The sequence below is a fragment of the Molossus molossus genome, unplaced genomic scaffold (genome assembly GCF_014108415.1).
Source record: "Molossus molossus isolate mMolMol1 unplaced genomic scaffold, mMolMol1.p scaffold_m16_p_3, whole genome shotgun sequence".
NCBI lineage: Eukaryota > Metazoa > Chordata > Mammalia > Chiroptera > Molossidae > Molossus > Molossus molossus.
The window spans coordinates 48,730,512-48,757,726 of record NW_023425366.1 but is presented as its reverse complement, the minus strand read 5'-3'; the positions used below and the strand labels follow the sequence as shown (position 1 = coordinate 48,757,726).

At 34.7% G+C, this 27,215-nt stretch overlaps 1 protein-coding gene across 7 annotated transcripts in view; it reads right to left on the bottom strand.

Moving 5' to 3' along the window:
- Positions 1–3,125: 3,125 nt before the first annotated feature.
- The window catches only part of FCHO2 (FCH and mu domain containing endocytic adaptor 2), a 130,824-nt gene continuing 106,734 nt past the window's right edge, over positions 3,126–27,215 (bottom strand). For 2 of the 7 annotated variants that reach the window (XM_036279596.1, XM_036279597.1), the window contains 9 exons: positions 26,952–27,055; positions 21,705–21,834; positions 19,736–19,795; positions 17,758–17,869; positions 14,381–14,536; positions 13,999–14,131; positions 11,008–11,207; positions 10,258–10,322; positions 4,128–4,484 (listed from right to left, as the gene is read on the bottom strand). In XM_036279596.1, coding sequence (XP_036135489.1) covers positions 4,270–4,484; positions 10,258–10,322; positions 11,008–11,207; positions 13,999–14,131; positions 14,381–14,536; positions 17,758–17,869; positions 19,736–19,795; positions 21,705–21,834; positions 26,952–27,055 — 1,175 coding nt within the window. In that variant the 3' untranslated portion in view covers positions 4,128–4,269. The other 5 variants (XM_036279599.1, XM_036279600.1, XM_036279598.1 and 2 more) reach the window with 5 other exon arrangements.

Here is a 27,215-nt window from a genome sequence, read left to right as displayed (position 1 = left end):
GTACAGCTTTGTCAACTAAGAATCCTCAGATCCATTTGACTAGACTAGTGCCAACGTAGAGAATGGCTGAGAGATCTGTAATAACTGTTGCTACTCAGAAGACCTCATGGTAGAACGTAGCCTATAAATGCTATAGCTATTATTGTGAATAAGATGATTCCAATGTTTCATGTTTCCAGGGAGGTGTAAGATCCATAATATAGATCTCATCCTAATTGAAAGAATAAGCAAATAAAGACTTTAGGTGCTCCATTGGTGTGTAGGTATTGAGTAGGTAATTGAATAATTCATTCATAGTTCATGTCTCAGCAGGTGTGGGTTATGAGAAGGTGGTTATTGTATCTGATGTATAGATGTACTTGTAAAATCAAGCAGATTCCTAAAAGAGAGGCAACATTTCATCATGATGAAATATTTAATGGGGCCGGTAAATCAATGAATGGATTATTAATAACTTTAATTAGTGGGTGGGATTTACAGATGTTGGTCACTAATATATATAATTTTTTTTTTTTTTAATTTCCATGAGAGCCTGGTTGGTGTGGCTCAATGGATTGAGTGTCACCCCATGGACTGAGAGGTCCCGGTTCAATTCCCAGTCAGGGCACATGCCCAGGTCGCAGGCTGGATCCCCAGTGTGGGGCTTATAAGGGGCGGCCGATCAATGCTTCTTTCACATCAATGTTTCTATATATCTCTAAAAAATCAATTTAAAAAATTCCATGAGAATGATGACATATTGTATTTATTTTAACTATATTTGTAGTTAAGTTTTGTAGGTTTTTCTTCAAGACCTTTATAGTGGTTTAGGGTTGACTCTAAGTAGAATTGGTTGTGGTATTATAATAAATTTTGGTGCGTCTTTTTTAGGTTTAGTAAACTTATTTTAGGTTTTTAAACTTATTTGGGAGGAATGTTGGCAGTTTTGGGTTATACAAGTTATGGCTATTGAGGAATACCCCTGAGTTTTGAGTTTCTAATATAACTGTCTTCGGACTATTTTGTTCGGGGTTGTTGATGGAGGCTATGATAGTTAAATATATTTTGAAGAATGATGAAGATTGTATTTCAACTTAATGAATTAGGAGAGTGGGTAATTTATGACATTAGTGAGGTGGCTATAGGGGCAGCTGCATGACAGTGCTATGGAATTTGGTGGTACTAACTGGTTGATCATCGTTTACTGGTATCCTGGTTTTATTAGAAGTTACTTGTGGAAATTGTTGGCCCTAAGCCCATTCCTATTTAATAAAGAAAGAAAAAAATATAATTAGGCTCTTTTGCATCAGAGATTAGTGTTGAGATTTTTGTTTGAAAACGGGAAGTGGGTTTTGATAGTACATTTCTAGTCAAATTAAGTCTAATAATAATGATGCTGATTTTTGGCTTGCTCAAAGGCTGACAAATGGTGCAGGCCAGTATTTAATAGTTTTGTGTGATTAAGCTTAAGTGCCAGAATAAAACCTGAAATAGTCATAGCAAGGGCTGTTAATTTTAGATAATAAGGCACAGATCTGTGTGCCTACGATACAAAACAATGATACAAAATTCAAAATCAATTACTCCTTCCTTATCTAGCTTGCACTGTCCTAACATCTATGACATGGCTATTACTATCAATAAGAGTACAAAGTCACATAAACTAACTGATAAATTATATATTACATGTTTATTAATGGTACAACTTTTATGTAAAATTTACATTTTATGAAAAAATCAAAAATATTTACAAAATTTTGTAAGATAGATTTGCAATGTTCTAATTACATCTCAAAGTAGTAAATAACAATTCTTAAAAACTCACATTTGTTAGAGTTCTGTGTTTACAAATTCTTGGTTAGAGAGACAGCTACAAAGTTTATTACTATACATAAGCAAGAACCAGCTTGCTAACTACATTTTCCATTGAAAATCTACTGGTCTTTTTTTATACCACTAGTGGGGTTTTAAATGGGAAAAAAAAAAAAAAAAAATCAATATAAACTCATATGGCTTCAAAATTGTAACCTGCACCCAATACAAATCTGTGTATTGACACTCTGTGGTAATTAAGAAAGTGCAGAAGTTTTACCATTTCACTAATTTGTACATTTTAGGTAATGTTTGATTAAAAGCAAACATTGTAAGTATAATGGTGTCTGAATTCCAATAATAAAATATTAACTGCTTATAAAACCAGTGACTGAAATGAAGGTACAGTTAAGATTCCAGTAAGGGACTGTAATTGGCATTTAAATGAGCACAACATAAGAGTTAGAATTTCTAATTTCGCTCACTATTTAGTAAAGATGAACATTTCAGCAAATTCTTATGTATTACTTTAGTCAAATCTAAATTTAGAATTGGGCTAACAGAATATATAAAAAAGCACATATTGTGTTATACATATATTGTTAACGAGTAGATTTTCTGCTGTATTTAATATAGCAAGACGTTACATAAATGTCTAGTAGTAGGAGTTTCATTTTCTGTAAAGCTTAATAGAACAATTAGTGGTTTTATATAAATTATCATATATAACACAATTTATCACTTCTATGTGAAATGCAGGATACTGATATTTATCCTTATAAATAAAATTTCCATTTTAAATTATGAAACTTTGTCCAAAATATTTAATTCCTTCAATTAATCAGGATTTGCTATAAAGTTAGTTTTTTTTACTATTTAATATTAGTAGTTTAGGAAATGCTTTACCCAATCCATCACTTTAAAAACATACAAACTGGTAATTTTTCCAATTGTGGAAATGAAAACAAATGGCAGACTTCTCTAATGCCAAAACTAATGTTTTCTAAAATGTGTTCCTCACAAAATACTACAAAATTCATGCTCACAACACATTCAGTAAATAAATGTATACATTTTCATTGGTAAACAGAGTGAAGGAAAATGTTAAATTGAGAGTTAAAATGCCAGTTACAAATTTACCTTAAATAGTTTTCAGAATTTGGGATTTGTATACTTTCTGATGAAGTTATGGGCAAATATCTGAAGGCAATTTTTTCCCCCTATAAACATAAGCCATTAGGTAGCTCCTCCTTTTTCTAGTGGCTACAGTGTTTCACTAAAGTGAGCCAGGGTTCTTAAATATAAATTATCCTTTAGTTATTCTGAATTCCCTTCCCATTCCAGCCAAAGTTATTTATAAAAATTGCAATTATTTTGTAAAAATGCCTAATCACTGTTAAGACTGCACAGAAGATCCAGAGACCCAGAGAAGAAAAGTGAGGCACATTTATGAACAAAGTGGATAGGCACATTTCTGGCATGTTATTGTTTTAAAAGGCACACATTATGCAATCCATATAAAAATAAATTAAATCTACAGCATTAATTCATCAAAACCATCAGAACTTCTATAAAGTTAACTAACTGCAGAAGTAAATTTCTCTGCTGTCTTTTGCAAGCTTATTTTAAAACACATTGCACTTCAGGATTTAAAAAATCATATAAAACACCACTTACAGTTATATGTTTATAAAAATCAAATGATAAATTTTTTGCATACAACCCGGACTCTGGTCTGATTACATTATGGCACATAACTCAATCTGATTGAGTGTTTTACATTAACATTATCCAAAACTTAGAATTCATGTTATGTTTATATCCATTCAACATCAAACTTACAAAATTTCAGAACTATTTGACTCTAAAAATTTATGGAAAGCTAAATTACTTTGTGCTTGCTCTCCTGAAATTTTAGGCCTGATATTACACTATAAACCCCCTTTTTTTCAAATATAGACACTGAAGATAATTTAAAATTTCAGCCTATGAAAACTTTGTACTGAGAATCTGAATCAACATGCTTTCTGAATATTGTAGTTGATCATTTACAGCGTTGAAATAATTTCAGTGCTATTTCTTTTGATGACTCACTTCAAAGGTGCAATTTAATATTTACAGTCAGCTCTCAAATATGTCTACATTTTAAAGACATAATACAAGTTAGAATAGTGTTTGGAAAGAACAGATAAAGCAGAATAGCAGGTTTGTACTACTCCCTTGAGCCAACCACTTTGCTAGGTCCATCAACAATCCGCCAGGTATCGTCCTGAAAAACACCAAGTAGAGCTTTGCAATTATAATTTCAAAGGACATTTTAATTGTGGTTACAGAATCCCAGTTCCCAAATGCATTTACAATACATTAGAATTGGATCACAGGTATTCAGCTATATTGACCATGGGTAGTCTTTCCCAGATGTCTCTCAACCTGGCACCTTGTACCAAAAATCAAAGAAAAAGTTTCCATGCCTTTAGATTAGAAATATTTCCCATGTACATGAAAAAACTTGAAGTCTCCCAACTTACCAGTGGCAAACCGCTTCTTTACTAAGGAAAGCCTATAGCCAGTGCCTACAAGTTCAATATCCACTCCTGAGAGGGTGCTTCCCTCACTGAGGAATTGCACTGCAAGTGTTGTTGGTTTACTGGGTCCTTCTGCAAGATCGAATTTTGCTCTTAGGGACCCAGAACCTACAAGGAAAAGAATAAAGAATTTACACAGAGTAATTAATATACATTTCATACCAAAAAAAATCAAATGAGCACTTAAGCTAAACTATTATCAATCCCATGCCAAATTCATGACAAGTGAACAGTAAACTTATCGTTGTTGTCTTTTTAAATTAGACTTTATTCAGAGAATCTGAATTTTTGTTAATAATCTTAACCCATGATCCTCTTTGACTTAATATAAATATGAAGTATTTACTACTGAGAGTCCTATGCTATACACATGCTGAAGTGAGTCAAATGAGAAGTCAGGTCAGAGGGAAGCCTTAGGAGGAATATGAGTACAGAGATAAAGTAAAAAGCAAATGACTGCTGTTTATCATATCATGGGGTTGGGAGAGGGAAAAATGGAAAGACAGCTAAGACTGGGGAGAGCTCTATCAACATTACTATTTTCTATTCACCTCTCTTTTTAAAATTTAACTGGTCTAAACAACATCAAGCAAAATAGGTATTTCTGAAGTGTTTCTTTTTGATATAACCACTTATTCAACACATTTAATGCCTAACAGCATGGCAGAAACAGTAAACCAAGTAATTATGATAAATATGATAGATGCTGTAAAAGACCTCTCAGGAGCCATGGGACACACAAGCACATAAAATGATGGTGGGGATGACTAGGTGTATTTTATTTATTTTCTTATTCCTCACCTGAGGATATTTTTCTATTTATCATCAAATAGAGTGGAAGGGAGGGAGAGAGAGGGTGAAAGAGAGAGAGAAACGCTGATGTGATAGAGCCACATCAACTGGCTGCCTCCCGCATTACCCGACCAGGGCCAGGGATGAACTGCAACCGAAGTATGTGCCCTTTACCAGAATCGAACCTGTGACTCATTGGTCCACGGGCTGACACTCTAACTTCTGAGCCAGACTAGCCAGGGCAACCATGTGTATTTTAGGCAAAAAGAACTACAGTTACAGAGATGGGAAACTGGAGGGAGCATGATGCGTTTAAGAGAACTACTTCTATATCAGAAGAGCTGGAGAATAGCAGAAGAGTGGCAGAAGATGAGACTAGAGTGGTAGCAAGAAACAAACTCTTAAGTATCTTTACATATCAAGATAAGAATAACCAAAGGAAACCACCAAAGGTAAGAAACACGAAAACATTTCAGAAAGGGAGAGAAGCACAAGATGCAAGGTAGGGAGAGAACTCTAGGTGACAGGAAAAGGGAAAATGAACTAGGCAAAGGGAAAGGAAAAAAAGGAATGCATTTGAAACATATTTAGAAGCTGGAATCAAGAGATGCTTGAATCAAGAGGTGAGAAAGGAAGAGTTGACTAGGAGGTTAACAGGTTTCTGGTTGGGAAAAGTGGACAGAAACGCTAGGTAGCAGGAGTCACATTCTATGATTCCTTACACAGAAATTTAACATTACAGAGAAAAATATGGAAAAAGATATAACACTAATCTACCCTATACTATTGTCAGGGGGAAGATGAACTGCTGCCTAATTCTTAACCATTGTCCCAAGACCTTCTTAAACTAATTCTTAATTTGCAATTAAATTCTGTAAAATTTCCACTACAGGCCAAGAGCAGCCACTTTGGCAATCCTTCAACTTTAGAATTGTTTCCTGTCCCTCTTCTGGGCACCAAGTCAGAATAGAAACAGATTTCTATTTTACAGTGTTCTAATTTGGACATTTCTTTTTAAAGGCTGACTAACCAAATCAGAACCACATTTATAAGATTTTTCGAGTTCCTCACCTAGACACCCTGATACGTGAATAGCAGAAGGAAATTATTAAAATATCTGGCCAAAAAATTTGTATCTTACTATTTTCATAGATTTCATTTATTTTTATTGTTGACACTATTACAGATATCCCTCCTCTACCCACCTCCACCCAGCCCTGCCCCTCTTCCTCTGGCCATTACCACATTGTTGTCTGTGTCCTTGGGCTATGCATGTATGTTGTTTGGTTAATCTCTTCACCTCCTCCTTTCATCCTATTCTCCCCAGCCACCTCCCCTCTGATAGCTATCAGTCCTGTACTGTTGATCAATGTCTCTGGTTCTATTTTGTTCATTAGTTTATTTTGTTCATTAGATTCCACATGTAAATGAGATCATAAGGTATTTGTCTTTCTCTGTCTGGCTTATTTCTTTTAGCACAATAATCTCCAGGTCTAGCCATGCTTTTGCAAAACATAAGAGTTCCTTCTTTTTCATAGCTATGTAGTATTCCACTGTGTAAATATACCACAGCTTTTTTGTTGTTGTTAATCCTCGCCCAAGGATATTTTTCCATTGATTTTTTAGAAAGTGGAACAGAGGGAGAGAGAGAGAGAAACCTCAAGATGAGAGAGACACATTGATTGATTGCCTCCCACACAACCCTGACCAGGGCCAGGGATCAAACCTGCAACCCAGGTACATGCCCTTGGCCAGAATAGAACCCAAGACCCTTTGGTCCACAGGCTGATGTTCTAATCACTGAACCAAACTGGCCAGGGCTACCACAGCTTTTTTATCCACTCATCTATTGATAGGCACTTTGGGCTGTTTCCAGATGTTGACTAGTGTAAACAATGCTATGAACAGAGGGGTGCATATATTCTTTCTGATAGGTATTTCTTAGGATACATACCTAGAAGCTGGATTACTAGGTCAAAGGGAATTCCATTTTTAATTTTTTGAGGAACTTTCATATTGTTTTCCACAATGGCTGCACCAGTCTGCATTCCCACCAGTAGTGTACTATGGTTCCCTTTTCTGCACATCCTCCCCAGCACCTGTTTGTTGATTCACTGATAGCCATTCTGACAAGAGTGAGGAGGTATCTCATTGTGGTTTTAATTCGCATTTCTCTGATGATTAGAGCATCTTTTCATATGTCCATTGGCCATCTATCTGTATATTTTCTTTGGAGAAGTGTCTATTCAGGTCCTTTACCCATTTTTTTTACTGGAATGTCTTCCTGGTATTGAGCTTTATAAGTTCTTTATATACTTTGTAAATTAACCCCCTATCAGGTGTATCATTGGCAAATATGTTCTCCCATTCAGTTGGTTCCCTTTTCATTTTGTTGATAGAGTCCCATTTACTTTTCTTTTTGTTTCCTTTGCCTGAAGAGATATGTATATAGGCAAAAATACTGCTATGAGAGATATCTGAGATTTTACTGCCTGTGTTGTCTTCTAGGATTTTTATGGTTTCATGATTTGTAAAGTCTTGTATCCCTTTAGCTTATTCTTATATATGGTATAAGTTGCTGGTCTAGTTTCATTTTTTTGCATGCACCTGTCCAATTTTCCCAGCAACATTTATTAAAGAGACTGTCTTCATTCCATTGTATGCTCTTGCCTCCTTTGTCAAATACTGACCAGGGAGACATGGGTTGATTTCTGGGCTCTGTTCTGTTCCACTGATTTATATGACTGTTCTTATGCCAGTACCAGGCTATTTTGATTACAATAGCCTTGCAGTTTGATAACGTATTGTGATACCTCCAACTTTGTTCTTTCTTAAGATTGCTGAGGCTATTTGAGCTCTTTTTTCGTTCCATATAAATTTTTGGAATATTTGTTCTAGATTTTTTAGGACAAATTCCCTATTTTTGTAAGTATTTACAATAGTATAGTTTCATGAAATGGGAAAATACATCGTTTTCTTCCTTGCTAACTGTTTTTAGGCCCTCAATACAAGTAAGATTTCTGGTTTACTTCTAGTTTCAACTAGAAATTTCCATTTTGTCCCCCAAAAAGCTATATAGCCACAGTAAAAGTCAATATATAGTTGACTGCCTAAAAATAGGCAGCCTTTAAGTACCAAACAGCAACAAAGGAACTGCAGATTAGCTTGGTTATTTCACCCAATGTGTAGTCCTCTAGTAAAAGTCTAATTCAACATGGTAGGCATAAATGAATAGACAATACAGGTATGTTCCTAGTCCTTTATGCAAAAATACCTCAGAAAAACTGACAAGTGTTTTTATATTCTGATCACATTACGCGTAAAATATTAATGAAAAAGCTCAGCAAAACCTACTTAATAGGAAAAATTATTGGAGATTAATTAGGTATTCAAAAGGGCAGGATAATTCTTCTTTAACAGAAAAATGCAAATAACACTGAAGATTTGATTGTTCTAGGAATTATATTCGGAATTGAGTTAGAAGTGATCAGCCAGCAACGACTTTTCCTTTGCATTGAGAATGCAAACTTGGTGGGAGGGGGCAATTAACTAGCAACTCCTTAAAAATGTTGTAATAGAACTGAAGGCCTATAATGGATATTTGTAATAAGAGGAAATGACCAGGAAAGGTTTTCATATGAAAACAGAGTAGGGAAAGGGGCTTTTAAAAAATTTATTGGGTGACATGATTATAATAACATTGAGTTTCAAGTATACAATTCTATAAGATAGCATCTGTATACTGCATTGTGTGTGCACCTTCCAAAGTCTAGTCTCCTCTTGTTGCCATGTTTGACCCCCTTTATCTTCATCCTTCCCCCACCTCTTTCCCCCCTGGTAACCAGCATACTGTTGTCTGTGTCTAAAGTCTGTTTTGTTTGTTCACTTGTTACTGTTTTATATACCACATGAGTGAAATCATATGGTTCTTGTCCTTTTCCATCTGACTTATTTCATGTTGTTGCAAATAGCAGTATTTCATTCCTTCTTATGGCTGAGTAGTATTCCATTGTATATATGTACCACATCTTGTTTATCTAATCATCTACTGAAAGACACTTAGGTTGTTGCCATGTCTTGATTACTGGGAATAATGTGGCAGTGAAAACAGGGGTACACACATACATCTTCACAAATAAATTTTTTCAAATTTGGGGAGGAGGTACCCAGAAGTAGGATTGCTGGGTCATATGGTAGCTCTATTCTTAATTTTTTGAGGAACCTCATACTGTTTTCCATAGTGGCTGTACCAGTTTACATTTCCACCAGCAGTGTATGAGGAGGGTTCCTTTTCGTCCACATCTCCAACACTTGCTATTTCTTGTCTTAATATCAGCCATTCTAACAGGTGTGAGGTGGTGGCATTCTGTTATGGTTCTGATTTGAATCTCCCTTGTAGCTACTGAAGCTGAGCATCTTTCCATATATCTGTTGGCCATTTGCATGCCTTCTTGGAAAAAGGGTCTGTGTCCTCTGCCCATTTTTTAATTGGAACGCTTGGCTTTTTGTCGTTGAGTTCTTTATATAAGAGATCTTGTTAGCAAATATCTTCTCCAATTTAGTTGGTTGCCTTTTTGTTTTGTTGATGGTTTCATTTGCAGTGCAGAAACTTTAGTTTGATGTAGTCCCATTCAATTATTTATTTTTGCTTTTTAAAGCCTGAAAGCTTCTACATGATTTCTGGGAGGCCAAGAGGACTCCATCAACAGTGTGCAAAAAAGTATGTTAAATCAGTTTCAATTAGTTATTAAGTTACCTAGCTGGAATAAACAGGTCTACTTCTTTAAATTTACTTCATTAGGTATTTCTCTTAATGTTAGCATATGAACATAAGAAGTATTTATTTAACATTTATAAAATTATAAAAAAACAAATTATTTTCCTGCCTCCTGCAGGAGAAAGCATCTTCAATCTAGAGAGGAAAAAATGCGTTCTGAATCTCAATTGGTCTGCTCTTATTTAAGGTATTAACTTCCACCTAGTGGTCAATTCTAGAACTGAAGGCATGAAATTCCAGGAGAAAACTTTCCATAAATATGCCTTAAAAAAGTCCATGTGACCTCACATTATTTAAAGCACACACACTTACCTCCATTTTCTGATTTTTCTGAAACACCAGACAGTTTCCAAAAGGCCTTCATCTGTTCTGCATTCCTGTAATAACAAGTATCTTCAGATGAAGTGGCTAGTATTACATCTCATACATGGAGGGCAGTAAATAAATAAATGTGTTTTAAATATTTCACTAGAACAACTATAGCACTAAATTTACTTTCAATAGTTATCACCTGGTGAAGATGTTTGACATAATGTTATATCTTTCTCAACGGAATTTTTACCAAATTATGTAGTTCTTTTCATTTCAACTAGAGAGGAAAACAATGTGGATGGCTCAGTTCCTTCATAACTCAAGAAAAACACTTATTAATGGTGAGGCAAATATAAAGAATGAAGTCTATACTAATATTAAAAGATAGCACAAGAGATGAGAGTAATTAATACTACTAAATACTAATCAGATAGGTGTTCCTATAGATATGCCAGATGCTATATTTAACCCTATAAAATAATTACATACTTTAGAGAGGCTAAGCAATTTGCCTAAGGGTAAAGTTGTCTTGAATCATTCAAGTCTGGGTGGTGACAGCAAAACTACTTTATTTTGGATTCAGGCTACTATGGCTTACTTGACTAGTAAAATGAACATCTTTTTATAGCACAGTTTCTATGGGAAAATGCCCTAAAACTTTTCAAACTTATACAACTTTCATAACTTAGTTTCTAAAAGTTGAAGATTTAAAGCAAATCCAGCAGGAATTCAGAAATCTACTTAATTTACCATATTGCAGGGGGAAGGGACTGCATGTTTGTGACCCCTCCATCCACTGGTACCACCACCTGTATGTTGGAAAGCACACTTGGTATCACCATAGCTTCTGGGTTGTACTTATAATCCACCCTCAGATCTGTGGTGCCAGCACTACATTTCCAGTATGTTGCAAGATTTAGAGGAGTGGACTGAATACCATTTGATGATACCTTTAAAGAGAAAAAAAAGTCATGTTAATGACACGTATACTTGAACACAGGAGTTTACAGAATAAAAAATAAGTAATGAGGAAGCTGTCTGTTGCTAGAATAAAGCAGGAGTAGGAATAAGAGTCACTCTCAAAGTTTGAACCTGGAATTACCTATATCAAACTTTCCCTGGTGCTTGTTTAAAATGCACATTCCCCTGGCTCCAAATGCAGAAATATGATTCAACAGCTTAGGTACAGAGCCCAGAAATCACGTGATTTTTATTTGCATGTCACATTTGAATACCTCTCAATATTCAACATATAATTCATAAAGAATCTTAGAATTCAGATTTAAAAGAGAAAAAGGGATGTGTCACCATGAAGTTCTATAAGCCTGGAATTAGAATACTTCCAACTTGAAATATCTAATTTTAATCACATAATCCATAGTAAATGGTACAATTCTAATTTTTCAGTTCCATGTTCAAATGACTCCCTTTCAATGAGACCTACTCTGATCACCCTGTTTAAATTTACATTGAAAATGCTATTTTTCATACCTTACTTTACACACATTTTCCTTTTTCCATATCACTTATTTTCTAACACACAGTATTACTTATTTTACCCCAACTCCCAATAATTAGCAAGCGATGAATGATAAATGAATACTTGGAATGAAGTTTAAACCAACTTAAGTGGCAGCAGCACTTTTTTACCTTTAAGTATTTATTTCCTAGAAATGTAAGTCATTTAAATAAATTACCCTATTAAAAATCCAAACAATACAGAAGTATATGCAATAGGAAATTAATCCCTTGGCATTCTCACTCCTCACAGTTAGCATCGTGGTACATATCCTTCTATACTTTTTAGGGATATGCAAACATGGAGCCATCTCACTCTTTTTAATGGCTATAATAATTCATTTAATCAATCTCTTCCTCTGTGGATATATACTTAGGTAGTTTCCAAACAATGTTGCACTAAATATCCTGTGCATTATCTTTCTTTCCCCCACCATTTGTGTGATTTCTGAAGGTGGAACTGTTGAATTCAAGGTTACACCTGCCCTGGCCAGTGTGACTCGGTTGGGCATCATCCCATGCATCAAAAGGTCACTGATTCAATTCTAGGTCAGGGCACATGCCCAAGTTGTGGGCTCGATCTCCAGTAGGGGGCATGCAGGAGGCAGCCAGTCAATCTCTCTCCCTCTAAAAATCAATAAAAAATAAAAAAATAGAATTGCCTTCGAAAAGATTCTATTAATTTGTACTTCCATGAACAAGTAGTCACTCTTTCAATAAAGTAATCTTTTTTATTTTTGTCAATCTGATGATAGGTTAAAACCAGTATCTCACTGTTGTCTAAATATTCACTGCTTTGATTTCTACTGACATGCAGCTATTGTCCATAAGTCATCTATCTATTGAATTATTTACCTTTTACTTACTAATTTATAAGGGCTCTTTGGAGTAGGCCTTTTGGTCTATTTTATGTATGACAAATACTTTCCCCTCAGATTAAATACTGATTCAGTTAATGGTTGGTTTGTTTTAGCTAAATAATTTATACACAAATTATTTTTGTGTCAAATATCTCACTCTTTTCTTGCATGGCTTCTAGGTTTTGTACCATTCTTAGAAAGGTCTTCCACACTTCAAGATTAAAAACTGTAATAAAAAGCTATTATACATATATACAACTATAATTTATTTTAGTATCTTTATGGTTTAATTTGTCATTATTAAACCTTTGATACATGTAGATTTTATTTTGGTTAAAGGTATGAGTTATGAATTTAGCTTAATTTTCCACAACTCTCTAGTCTGCTGCCTCAATCCCATTTACTGAAAAATTAATCATTTCCACATTGCCTTGAAATGCTACTTTGTCAATATAAACAATTTTCCATTTATTCTTAGATCTACTTCTGGATACTCTAATTTGTTCCATTCATCTGGCCGTCTACTGTTGTGCCAATTGCAAACTATTTTAAATACTGTCACCTTATAATAATTTTCCCATTAAACTAAAACATCACTCCACATTACTGTTTAAAGCATTTAACTTTATTCTTCCAGAAAACTTGAAAATGACTGTCAAGTCTCCAAACACAAATGCATAAACACCGCTACTAGGTTTCTGATCAGAATTATATTAAATTTATAAGTTAATTTAGAAACCAGCTAAAATATTTTTTACGTGAGTCTTTCCGCAAATGAAGGATTCCTTTCTAACTATATTCAAGTAGTAGAAATTGTGTTGTTTCTAATTGATTATTTTTATTGTGAATATTTTGCTGCATTAGTTTTCCTGACTGTTTTGAAAGCTATTAATTTTTAAACTGACCACTTCAGTAAATTCTCCTATAGTAAATAGTTTTTTAGTTAATTTTCTTGACTTTCCCAGGAATATAACAGTTCATTATAAGTAATAATAATTTTGGTTCTTCTTTTCCAATATTTGTTACCACTTATTTCATTCTCTTCTCTAACAGTACTAACATATCCAGAAAAATCTTATATACTTAAAGAAATAATAGCTGTCTTTGCCATTCCTGACTTTGATTGCTTTAAGGATGCATTCATGTATTTATATTTACTCAATATTTTAATGAGAAATAGATGAATTTGATCCAATTGGTCAAAATCTCCATAGGCTAATTAACAGATTTTCTGATTTTGAAACATCCTCGCATTCCTGAAATGAACCTCATTTGCCTATAACATATTATTCATTTAATGATCTACAATATCCTATTTGTTAATATTTTAAGTTTAGGATTTTTTCAATAACAGGACACTTACCTGATACTTTAATACATCTACATTATAATAAGAAGCAGCTGGATTTTGCTCTGATAGTTTCTTGAGGTAGATAGTAACAGCTTGCATGTTCATCCAAAAATCTTTTGTGTTAGAATCACACTGTGATGAATCACTGCAGCCATAAGAAATATTTTCGTTATTTTATTTGACTTATCTTTATCCTTTGCCTCTATGTAACAATTTGGTGACTTGGGAAAAACTAGTAGAAAGAAACCAAAAGATGGGATGAGGAAAAGCCAAAGTTCAAAAATAAAGAATACAATATAGCAGAAGCATTCCTGAAAGATGAGAAGATAGGAGAGAAGGACTTAACAATGTATGATTACCACCACCATCAAAAGCAAAACAGAGGTACACAAACCTGAAGACAAGTTGTGCATTTGGAAGAATTTGCTCTAGTCTGCTGATATTTTTCACCCTGAAGCATAACACAGCTGGGGATGGATTGCTAGTAAAGACTTTAATAATTCCACTTGGAAATGATATTGTCATGTCACCAGTAATCTTCACAATACACCTAAAATTGGGGAGTTTGAAAATTTTAAATAAAGTAAGGCACTTTAATCTTCATTTAAAACATACTTGGTTTAAAAAGGACTTCATAAAAATTTATCATAATTATGAATGAATTTTTTCAATTTAATTATTTTTAAAAAATGATCCAATGTGACATAGCATACTCAACACAAATGTAGGCACACTGATAATATTACTCTACTAGTTTACTGAAACCATCGCCTGGCTGTCCTGGAAGGTAACACTGTCCCCCACTAGAGCTATTTTTCCCTCAAAATTCCAGAGTACAAGGTCTCAGGGTGGCAATCAGTGTACATGTCTTCCTTGTTCCACACTGTCTCTTTCAACTTTGTGTTCCTTCTTCCTAAAAACCACCAGCTTCTTTTGAAACTCATACCATTGAACTTTACTAGTCCCTAGCCCACCCTTTCAAGTCATCTTCACTTTCTGAAAATTTTAGCTCCTGACCTCGTATTAGGAGTAGCGGTAAAGAAACAGACCACCATAATTTTTAGTGATTTCAATATTCATGCAGATAACCCTTTCAATATTTCGGTCACCTAGTTTAACTCCTCACCTCTAATGATCCTGTCTTCCAGTCTATCTCAGCTATGCTGAAGCCCCTCCATAATCTCAATTTCAGACTCCCCCATTAATCTAGTCACCATTTATTTTTTCAATTCATTCTATCTAGAACTGCATTCCCAATAATTCTCCAACCTCATTAAAATCTCCACAATGTTATTCCTACAACCCTTTTTACTAATCTTCACTCATTCCTTCCTATCCTCATTTCCTCCCATCATCACACATTGGTATTCATAAGCCCTCCCTTGTTTCTCTTTCACTTGATTGCACTTATTTGGCAAAATGCAGTCTTGGCTAAATTCAGCTCCTCACCTACATCTCTAGAGCTGAATGTGACTACAGAAAAACATATAACCACACAGCCAAAACTCTCAACTGGGCCCTTTACATTACCTGACAATTCTACTACATTCCCTACCTCTTTTCATACTTTTACCATTTCCCTCTAACCTGCAATATTCCCTCCCCCTACCCACAGCCACTTTACATTTTAACTGAAAAAATAAAATCAGAAAAGAACCTTCTCATACTCTTACAGAACTTCCATCTACCTCACTCCCTATCCATACCTTCTTTCCCTCCTGTTTCAACAGATGATGAGTCTACACACCAAAGCCAATCCTATCACTTTTGTACGTAAGCGTTCTGTCCTCTTATATACTGAAGGATTTCACTCTTGCAATTTTCTCCTTTCCTGAAGGTTCAATTTTTCCATAAATATTGGATCTTTCTCATCAGCATACACACATGCTAAAATGAATAAATACCAAATCAATAAAAATGCTCCCCTGATTCTACCATCTCTCTTCTGCTACTGCCTCTTTTCTGCTTCCACTTAGAGCAAAACATCCTGACAGAGTTGTCTACATTTGCTCTTTCCAAATATAGTTGTTATTTGCATCATGTCCTGCTCCTGAACTTTCTCCCAGCAGGCTTTCATCTCTACCACTCTGCTAAAATTATTCTTGTGAAGGTTACCAATGACCTCCAAACTGTCAATGGTCAATGTTTCTTGACCTGTTAGCGACATCAGATATCGCTTCACAAACCTTCCCTCATGAAAGGTTTTATTCACCTGGTTTCTGGGACACTGCTCTACTGGTTCTCGCTTCACCTCTCTTGTTGCATGCTATCTCAAACTCCTTTGCTGGATCATTCTTGTCTTCCTGTTTTCTAAACACTAGAGGGGACCAGGACTTAGCTCTCATCAGATATCTTCTCTATTCTCTAAGGCCCCTGGTTTTAAGTATTATATACAAAGGAATGACAACTAGCTATTTTATCGCTAACCTGAATCTATGCCCTGAACTCCAGAATTATGCATTCAACTATCAACTCAATATCTCCACTAAGTTGTCTTAGTAAATACTTCAAACTTAGCAGTCTACTCACTCACTAAATCTTGACAACCATATATTCAAAATATATTCAGAATCTTATTGCCATTTACCATCTCATCTGCTAATACCCAGATAGAAGCCATCATCCTCTCTCACCTGGATTTCTGTGGTTAACTCTCTCTGCATCTACTCTGGCTCCTTCCAATTTTTCTCTATATAATAGCTACATTGCTCCTTCAAAAACATAAGTAACCTTATCATTCCTCTACTCAAAGCCTCCACTGGCTTTCCACTTCACGCAAAATAAATTCCAAACTTTTTACCATCTATGATGACCAGCCTGAATTGATCCTTTTACGGATTTATCTTTGACTACTCTCCTCCTTGCTTCCTTCTTCTACTCAGTGACATGGTTCTCTCTCCATGCTGTTTCTTGAATATGCCAAGCATGCTTCTACCTCAGTCCCTTAAATTCACTAGAATGCTCTTCCCTCAGGTATCTTCCTGACTTACTCGATGTCTTTCAAACATCTGTTTAAAAGATGTTTTCATTCAATTTAGAATAGCAGCCCTCTATTACAAATCTCCATTCCTTTACCCTGGTTTATTTTTCTTCACAGCATATATCAATACCTGTAGTTTTTCGTGTATAACATATTCATTCCATATATATTTAGTCATCAAATATTTGAGTGCCTACTAAGTGTAAGACTGTTCAAAGTGCTGAGGATACTTTAATTCTTCTCTCTTGAGATTGCATTATTGTGAGAGAAAACTAATAATCAAATAAACTGTTTCTCTCATGATAATGCAAACTTATAAAAATCTTACACATAGTAGGTGCTCAAATATTTGATGAATGAATAATGTTCCATAAAAAGTAGGGGTGGTCATTCACCCAAATATCAAGGTCTCAGACATTAAACATGCATTCTAGTTCTCTCTTGCAAATGTCAGACTTTCCCAAGAGATAGATATTAGGCCAAGATTCAGAGTTCTATCCCCATCTAAAATATCATCCTTCTCTACAGATATGTAAAGCAACAGATGTGTCATACTGGTCATAAAGCCTGGGCAAGAATGTAAATAAACTGGGAAAAAAACATCGCTACTACTGATTAGTGATTTTTTTTTTAATTTGAAAGACAATCCTTAAATGACTACATTTGATAGCAAAAAGCAAGTAAACAAACAGAAAATTCTAACCTATACAGAATCAAACATAACTTAAAATTTATCACCAAGTCCCTTTAACCCCCAACACACACATATTTGTTATCTTTTTAAGACTAACTTGGTGGGATCTGCTCCTTTAAAGTAGGCATTAACAGATTCTGTAAGGGCGACTGCCACAGGTAAGGTGTCCTGATTTCCAAGACTGACAGGGCTGGGACCTCGTGACACACCTAGAATACATACAATTCATTTGTTAAATCCTACCGAAAAACTTTTATTAAAATACCAAGACAGATATATTCACGATGTTAGCTTGTCACAAATGACTATTACTGGTTTCAAAGATGCCCCAAGTAAAATCTGGAGGTTAAAAATATAGCATAAAATAATACAAAGAACAAAAAAACAGGAAAACATTTCACAATGACTTTTTCTTTTAAATGTAATGACACCGAAGGGTTGGGTTAAAGAATGTCAGAAGGAAAAAGCCCTTTACCTGAAGAGCTAAAATTACTAAAGTATGGCTTCAAAATTACTGACACTAAATTCTTTCAGGTTCTACCAATCACATACATCAGGGCATTAAACTGGATTTTTGTATTTATTATAATCCTCTTTTACCTCTTTCTCTAAGATTTGTATTATATTCCTATATTACCTTGTCTTGATAAATGTAACTAATAACATCATTTTTATAACTTTCCTGACATAAAGTTCACTTGGATAGTTTTAGAATAAAATCATAAAAAAAAGTAAACAAAGTTAAATCTATGCAGGTGTTCAAATGTAAACTAAGTATCTGGTTTTTACTTCATAACAGAAAAATCCCTCAAAATAGTACACTGCTTTTCTTTTTTTTCCCTCTCTCACAAATGTCCGCTTCCAATTTATACCTTCATTAAATATATAATGTGCTGCAATTTTAATAAGTCAGTAGAGTAATTATAACTATTCATTCTTATTTTTTTAAATGAATAATCTAGGTCGCCATAAAGCTCTGAAATCTGAATGTATGCTTTTGTTATATAAGTGTTGCAGAATGTTCATAACCATCACATATTTTTATTTCAGAGGTGATTACCTATAGTGAAAGACTAAGTTACTTTTGATATGCCTAGAGAATGAATTCTGACAAAAATCAATACTGGCTTTCTGTGTCTCACAACTAAACCCGAAATCCTACAAATAGTAAAAAAAGATATTTTGTTAGCTTTAGAGGCTAGAAAGATTCTGTGGTATTTGAGAATTTGAAGGCATTTGACTTAGAAAGTTCTCCATAATTAGAAAAATACTTTGGAACAAGAACTGCTGCTTCTATGTCACTGGAAAAAGTAACCCTCCACCCAAACAAGACAACTTAAAATTTCAGATGAAAATTTAAAATCCAAGAATATAAAATTTTATTCACAAAATCACAATAGTTATTTTACTAGCCACTAATGTGTGCCAGACACTTTGCTAAAGAAGCATGGAAAAATGATGCCTTGCCCTGACCGGTTTTGCTCAGCGGTTAGAGCGTTGGCCCGTGGACTGGAGAGTCCCTGGTTCGGTTCCCACTAAGGGCACATACCTCAGTTGCAGTTTGTCCCCACCCCAATCGGGGCCATGTGGGTCGCGACCACTGGATATCTCTCTCTCACATAGATGTTTCTCTCTCTCTCTTCTTCCCTCTCTCCTTCCTGCTCTACCTGAAGATAAATGCAAAAATGTCCTCGGGTGAAGATAAAAAATTCAAAAAAAAAGAAAAATGATGCCTTAACTGACATATTCTTTCTGCTTCTTTTATAATCACTTCTTCTTTGGTTCCAACAGCTTTAGAGTAAAGATTTATTGACATTTCTCAATGTTGACAGAAGAGCAGGGAGATAAAAGATAATGCAAAAATATTGTGTTTTTATCACTGGGGATTTGATATCAGTGGATCCTGTATAGCAACTGGACATAATTAGTACAAAACTGAGATAGTTAAACCTTAGGGTTATATTTGGTTTCTGAGACACCATACAATGCTGGAAAGGGAAAATTGAGATAACAAAGTATTTTAGATACACTTTAGGATCATTAGTTAACATACACATTTGCTTTCGATACAATACCTTGTGAAGTCTCACAGTGCTTTTCAATTTCAGAGAGTGTCCCAATCAAATTATCATCTTCTATCATATTTAAATAAAACAAAATATTGCAGGAAAAGAAAATAATTCCAAAAACAATAAGAATAAAAAATTTACATATAAGCAAAGAGCTGAATAAGCATCATAAGAAAGAAAGAGAATTTTTGAGGTAGATTTAAAGAACCTTTGTTGTACAAAAGCCACATACATCCTGCTTGCATCATCACAGTCACCCTCCTACTTGTGGTTCTATTGGCCACAGTGAATCAAACTAAAAACTTAAGTACCAACTTAATCAAAACTACAGTTTCCATCACAACAGATAACCTTCTGAATAATCTAGAGATAATGGAAAAGAAATAAAGCTAATTTTGGTACAGATCACCTGCCTGATTTCTTATAGGACCCACCTATGTATTTTATGACTAATTTATAGATTTTGCAAAAACAAATGAACAAAACCACATATACAAATACAAAGAAATTGCTGTTAGAGCAAACACAAAGACAAACTTATTAGACATATTGTGTTTACATAAAGTTAAAAGATGAGAAAAATGCTATGTTCACAAAGGTATATAAAATAAGACAGTTACATTATTTTCAGACATTTAGAAATCAAATCAATTTTATCTTATTTTAGCTATATAAATATGTCATTTTTACACTGGCCTCAGATACATTTTTCCTGTGTGAGTTTTGACAAAAAAAAGTGTGTGTGTGTGTATAATTAAATCAACTTAATTAGGGCTGTGATTCTCAAACTTAGCATTCATCAGAATTACTTGTTCAAGAATTGCTAGCCTCATTCCCAGCATTTCTGAATTAAAAGGTTGTAATTCTAGTAAGTTTCTAGGTGATGCAGACAGATGCTGCAGGTCTGAGGACTACTACACTTTGAGCACTACTGAATTATGCTCAGTATAAATCAGTGATATACATCAAGGATAAACCCATTATTACTTAAAACAGTACCAATGGAGACAGTTATAACTTTGATGATTTGTTGTTGCTCCCGAAACACAGCTGCTTTAAGTGGCTTTGGGCTTTGTTTATTGTACTAACAGTGGGTAAGAAAGTTCGTTGAGAATTTGTAGTAAATACTGGATAAGGTATAACAGAAAAAACTCTTAAGCAAAATCTAAATACTGAATTTGTCCAGTGAGGTTTAGGTGTATATAGCTATGACCTAAAATACCTACTTTTAAATCTCTGTGATTTAAATTCTGGTAGAAAAAATAATTCACTTCAAGCATAAAACCTTTTTTTTTCATTGAATTAATTCTTTTTAAAATACAAACTTCCTGCCCTGCCAGTGTGGCTCAATGGTTTAGCATCGACCCATGTACCAAGAGGTCGCCAGTTTGATTCCCGGTCAGAGCACATGTCCAGTTTTGGGCCCGATCACCAGTGGGGGGACATGCAGGAGGTGACCAATCGATGTTCTCTCTCGTCGATGTTTCTATCTCTCTCTCCCTCTCCTTTCCTCTCTCTCTCTCTCTAATATCAATAAAGAAAAATAAATAAATAAATAAATAAATAAATAAATAATACAAACTTCCATAGGAATGTAAGTATTAGTTCACAGTAGAAAGGGCTACATTATATTTCGCCATCAACTACAGTACTTACATTGGTCAGTAGTTTATAAATGTTATGCATTCTTTTTTTTTCAAATACAGTTTATATTCAATGTTGTTCTATATTAGTTTCAGGTAAATTTGATGCATTTGTAACAGTGCTAACCATGGTTAAAATTCTCCTATTTAGATAACATAAACTGTGACTAAGAAAAGAAAACTGTGACTAATTTGATAATGCCAGGTCTGTCTCCAGAAAACTCAAATTTCTAATGTTAAATCACCACCAGCCCATTAAACAAACAAACAAGTCTCAGCCTGATCATACTTTGGATGCTAACTTTCACATGTAATCAATGATAATTCCTTACCTACTGTTGGAGTATTGGCAGCACTCAATGAAGCAGAAGATGAGATAGACGAAGAACTTTCTGCCCGGGCTAAAGGAGCAGCAGGAGGTGGGCTTGTATTGGAAGTTACAGGTGGACTGAATGGCCTGGGCTTAAAAACAAAAAGTTATTTATCAAAATGGTAAAACAATTCCTCCATGATCAGAAAAAGATTATTAGGTATCAAGTAAGTTTTATTTTAATACACTAAGCCATATTTATTATGTGAATGTCTTATAACTCAAAATTAGAGATGCCATAGGTCAAGTAAATTTTGAGAATATATTAAAAGCTGAAAAGGTTATTTTAAAATAATGCTGTCAAGAGCATCTTTGTACATAAAACATTTTCTGTATTTCAAAAAGTATGCTTAAGATAGATTCTCAGAAGTTAAATGATTAATTTAAACAGTATGACGGCTTTCCACACTTACTGCAAAACTGCTTCCCAGAAGGGTTACTGACTTGACTTTACTGCTTATAAATACAAAAAAACATTTCTCTGCACCCTTGCCAGCAATGAATATATGGGCCTTAGAAGAAGGAGAAAATAATTTAATTCTTAGCCAATTTGATAGATTAAAAAAGGGGGGGGGGCATTTTTCCCTTTTATAAATTGTATGTATTAGCTCTGATTTAGTTTTGGGAGGACTTAGTATTACCCGAGCTTTCACTAACCCTTTAATTTATTTGCTGCAAACATTTCCCCCCTAAATATTGCTTGCCCTTTATTTTTGGTGTTTACAAAACTCCACATTTTCCTTTATAATTCGTTTTAATGCTTCATCATTGAGAAAGTTAACACCATACAGAGGTTCTACTATCTTCTCACTTTTCTAGTTTAACATAAAAACAAATATGAGAAACATTATTCCAATTCATTTATCTTTGACCTTGGTAAATAAGTTTTTTTCCTTCCAAATTCCTAATTGTTCCAATAACATTAGCAATACTTCCTGAGGTGTTTCACTTTTTAAAATAAGGCATATTTAGCTGACTTAAAAATAACCTTTTCATTTATAAAAGAATTAAGCAGGCCTGCCAGTGTGTCTCAGTGAACTGAATGTTGTCCCATGGACTAAGAGGTCCCAGTTTGATTCCAGGTCAGGGCACATGCCCAGGTTGTGGGCTCAATCCCCAGTAGGGGGCATGCAGGAGGCAGCTGATTGATGTTTCTCTCTCTCTCTCTCTCTCTCTCAAAAAATAAAAATCAATTAAAAAAAAAAAGAATTAAGCAAATACAGTATTCATGTAGTGCCTACTATAAGTCAGGTCAGAGATTAGGTAACTAGATACAAAGCACTGAACAAGACATTGTTTCTGTTCCCAGTTATTTGAGGGACTTGAAAAACAAAAGGCAAAAACCAACAAACCCTATAAACATTCATACACTAGTCAACTCTTTATTGCATGAATATATATAAACTGTTATAAAAATTTGAAAATATCTTATATTAGTAAATCCTCACCCCTACCCCCAATTTAACTTTTTAAACTATTAGTTTCAGAGACTGCCTTTTGATGACTCATTATTATTTAAAAAATAGGTTGAAAAACTATAGCAAAGTGGGAAAATGCAGTTGTGTATGTATACAAATTGGGGTACTGCAATTTACGAGGCCAAATATTAAATTCAACAGTTGATTTAAAACTAACAAGCTTGGGGAAAGTCTTGAAATCAATTACATATGAGAGACATTTCCCCTGTGGCAACATGACCAATATAATGTGGCTGTATTTTTACAATTTAGAATGTGCCTTTTACAAGTTTTTAGGAAGAGGCAAAAACAGCTCTTTTCTTAAGTGGTTTTTGCTTGTTTTAGAACACTGTCTAGTACAGTAGCCATTATTGCTTGAAATATGGCAAGTCTAAATTTGAGATGAGATGCAACTATAAAATACACAGTGGGTTGAAGACTTAGCAAACACACAAAAAGAATGTAAACTCTCAATTTTTATATTGATTAGATGTTAAATTTGTATTTTTTATACATGGACTAAAATGAAATACATTTCGCCATTTTTTTTTTTATGTGGCTACTAGAACATTTAAAATTATAGATGTTGCCTGCATTATATTTCTGTTGGACAGTATTGCTTCAAAACAATGATTCTCAAACATTAGCATGCATCAGAACCACTTGGAGGACTTGTTAAAACACAATAGCTGGGCCACTCCCCAGAATTTCTGATTTGTCTAGGGTGAGAGAGAATGAATTTCTACCAAGTTCCCAAGAGATGTTAATACTGCTGGTCTTGGGACCACATTTTGAGAACCACTGCTCTAGATCAATGAGGAGTTCTCTGTACGGGTATATGGAAGGTGTGGTTACAGACCTTCTGACAAAGTGTACAAATAAGCATGTTAAGAAAAAGGGCACTCCAATGTATAGCTGGAGAGAATTCAAATCGGCAACAGCAATAATTATCAAGAGTCTTACAAATGTATATACCATTTAGTTCATAGATTTCACTTTTAAAATTTTTACTAAAGATGCCCGGCTGTTGTGGCTCAGTAACTGAGCGTTGAACCACCAAGAGGTCACCGATTCGAGGGCACATGCCCAGGTTGTGGGCCCCATCCCCAGTGAGGGGCATGTAGGAGGCGGCCAATCCATGTTCTCTCTCATCGATGCATTGATGTTTCTCTCTCTCTCCCTCTCCCTTCCTCTCTCTCTAAAGTCAATAAAGAAAAAAAAAATAGCCCTGGCCAGTTTGGTTCAGCGGTTAGAGCATCGGCCTGCGGTCCCGAGAGACCCGGGTTCGGTTCCCGCTAAGGGCATGTACCTCGGTTGCAGTTTGTCCCCGGCCCCGGTTGGTCGTGCGGGTGGCAGCCACTCGATGTGTCCCTTTCACATCGATGTTTCTCTCTCTCTCTCTGTTCCTCTCTCTCCCTCCCACTCTACCTGAACAAAAAAAAAGGAAAAATGTCCTCAGTTGAGGATAAAAAAAAAAAAAAAAGAAAAAAAAATATTTTTAAATAAATAAAATTTTTAATAAGGAAATAAGTTCTGCAAACAAGTAAACATAAGGACAGTCATTAAGACATGGTTTATAATGGAAACTTGGAAATATTAAATTAAGAAATTTCTAAAAATTTTTTGGAAATTTAATGCTGGCAATAGTATAGAAGAGCATTTATGCTATGCAGCCAATTCAAACAGTGCTCTCTGAAGCCCTTAGAGAGTGGTTTCTAGAAAGTTCTCAAGGCTAGGGCCCACAGTGAAGGGTGATGTGAAAGATTCAACTATAAAAGTCCCACTTTTACTCATGTAAAAGACTTAACAGCATTAAGATTATTTGACAAAGAATTCTACCACTTTAAAGAAGTTTAAAAACTACAGAATAATTCATGACATAGAATTCCCACAATATTTTCAAGTGAAGAGCAAACAAAAAATATGTAAGAAAAGACAATAACGTTTTGAGCAATTATTTGCACCTGACAATGTTCTAGGTGTTTTACACATACGTATTAACTTAAAGTATCACAACAACCCATTATCATTATACCAATTTTACCAATAAGAAAACTGATTCCAAATAACCTACCTAATGTGACTCAGTTAATTAGTGACTAATAAACTTGTGCTTTTAACAGTATTTTACTACCTCTGAATAAATAAGTACTTATGCAGTCAAAAAATAATGAAAGAATATAAAAAAATGTTAACAAGGGTTACTCTAAGTGTTAAAATACAGAAGGAATTTTTATGTTCTTTTGTGTTTTCCAACACAATCGTGCATTGGTTTTTGTAATCAGGATAACACCCATGTTATTAAAATGTATTTATTTTTATATTACTTAAATAATAACCATCTCTTTAGCAAGTGGTATTTAGTCTTTCATTTCATTTCCATTAAGTCTGTTCATTGGGATAGGGGGTAATAAAGAAAGATGTCACCATTTCAACACTTGGTTGTTTCATTTAGTCATGAAACATTTTCTAACTATGTGACAGGCATCATGCAAAGTATTAAGGATATGAAACTGGCTATGGCATAGTCCAGTAAGGGGAACAAACACAAAGAAAGTATGGCTGGTAAGGGTGGGGTGGGGAGAGAAATACAAGCAAAATACGGGTACAAGGAAGAGAATGATTAAATTCACTGGGGGAGAAGTAATGATCAAAGAGGATTTTACCTACGTGGTGATATTTAACAGAGTCTTCAAGAAAACTGAGGGGCATTTCAGATAGAGAGGCATAATAAGACATGAATGTATAAAAGAGCATGATGGCCCTGCAGGTATGGCTCAGTGGTTGAGCATCGAACCATCCACCAAGAGGTCCACAGTTCGATTCCCAGTCAAATCGCATGCCCAGGTTGTGGGCCAAATCCCCAGTGGGGGCATGCAGGAGGCAGCCAATCGATGTTTCTCGCTCTCTCTAAAACCAATAAAGAAAAAAAAATTACAAAAATAAATATGAGAGGATATATTTGGGGAACAGTGGTAAGTTTCAAGTGGCTGGAGCCTAGGCTGCAAAGAGAAGCAAGTTAGACTGTTAGTCTGGTAATGCAGGTAGTTAATCAAAAGCCTTGTACATGCAACTAAAACATTCAACCACATGAATTATGGGGAACCACTATATATATATATAGAGAGAGAAGAAGATTAAGTTCAACTTTCAGAAAGTTCTGACAATTAAACTGGCAATCAGATCAGAGGCAAGAAGACTGGTTTGGGAGAGACTCACACTGAACAGAACCCATAACATTTCTTTCATTATCTAACAACACTTGAAGACCAATGCTTTTTTCTTTTTTACAGCAATACGTACTTATAATTAATATGTACAAGTCAATTAAGTGATGTGAATTACAGTTTTCTTATATACAGAAATAAAGCTGAACTAGATGCCCTCCAGGACTCTTCTGGCAATATACTTCTAAGGCCTAAGAACCATTTCTTCCTTAATATTTGACTTTAAGCAGAATTCCATAAAAACTGCTTCTCCGCTATAAAACAATGGGTACTAAACAGTATTTTTATGTACCAACTTTCTAAGGAAATCTTTTTCCACCTAAACAATGTCTTGCTCCACAGGTATGATAATGAGGTAAGATGGGGGAGTGAAGGAAGTGTTGTTTGGGAAAACTTTCCTATACTTTGAAGACTCCAGTAGAAAATTCTAAGCATTTAACTGTAAAGGGGCATATAGAAAGGTATTATTTGCATCTTAAATCAAAACAGTTATAGTTTAAAAAAGAGAAACACCTGAGTACATACTATTTCATTAATCCCACTGAGTTTGCCTGAAGTAAGCTTTGGTCTGGAAGCAGGCCTTGGAGGTGGGACAATGGTGCCTACAGAAAGAGGAGTTGTGGGCCTGGCTGGTGGGGAGGGGGGAGAAAATTTGAAGAAAATCATTAGTACGTAGCAATCCTTACATAAAGACATTCTATTACAGAGGAACTATTAGGATTCAAAGCTCATTTTTCAGGAGTTTTTTTAAAAATGTAGTTACAGGTATTTGGTGAAATAGAGCCAATC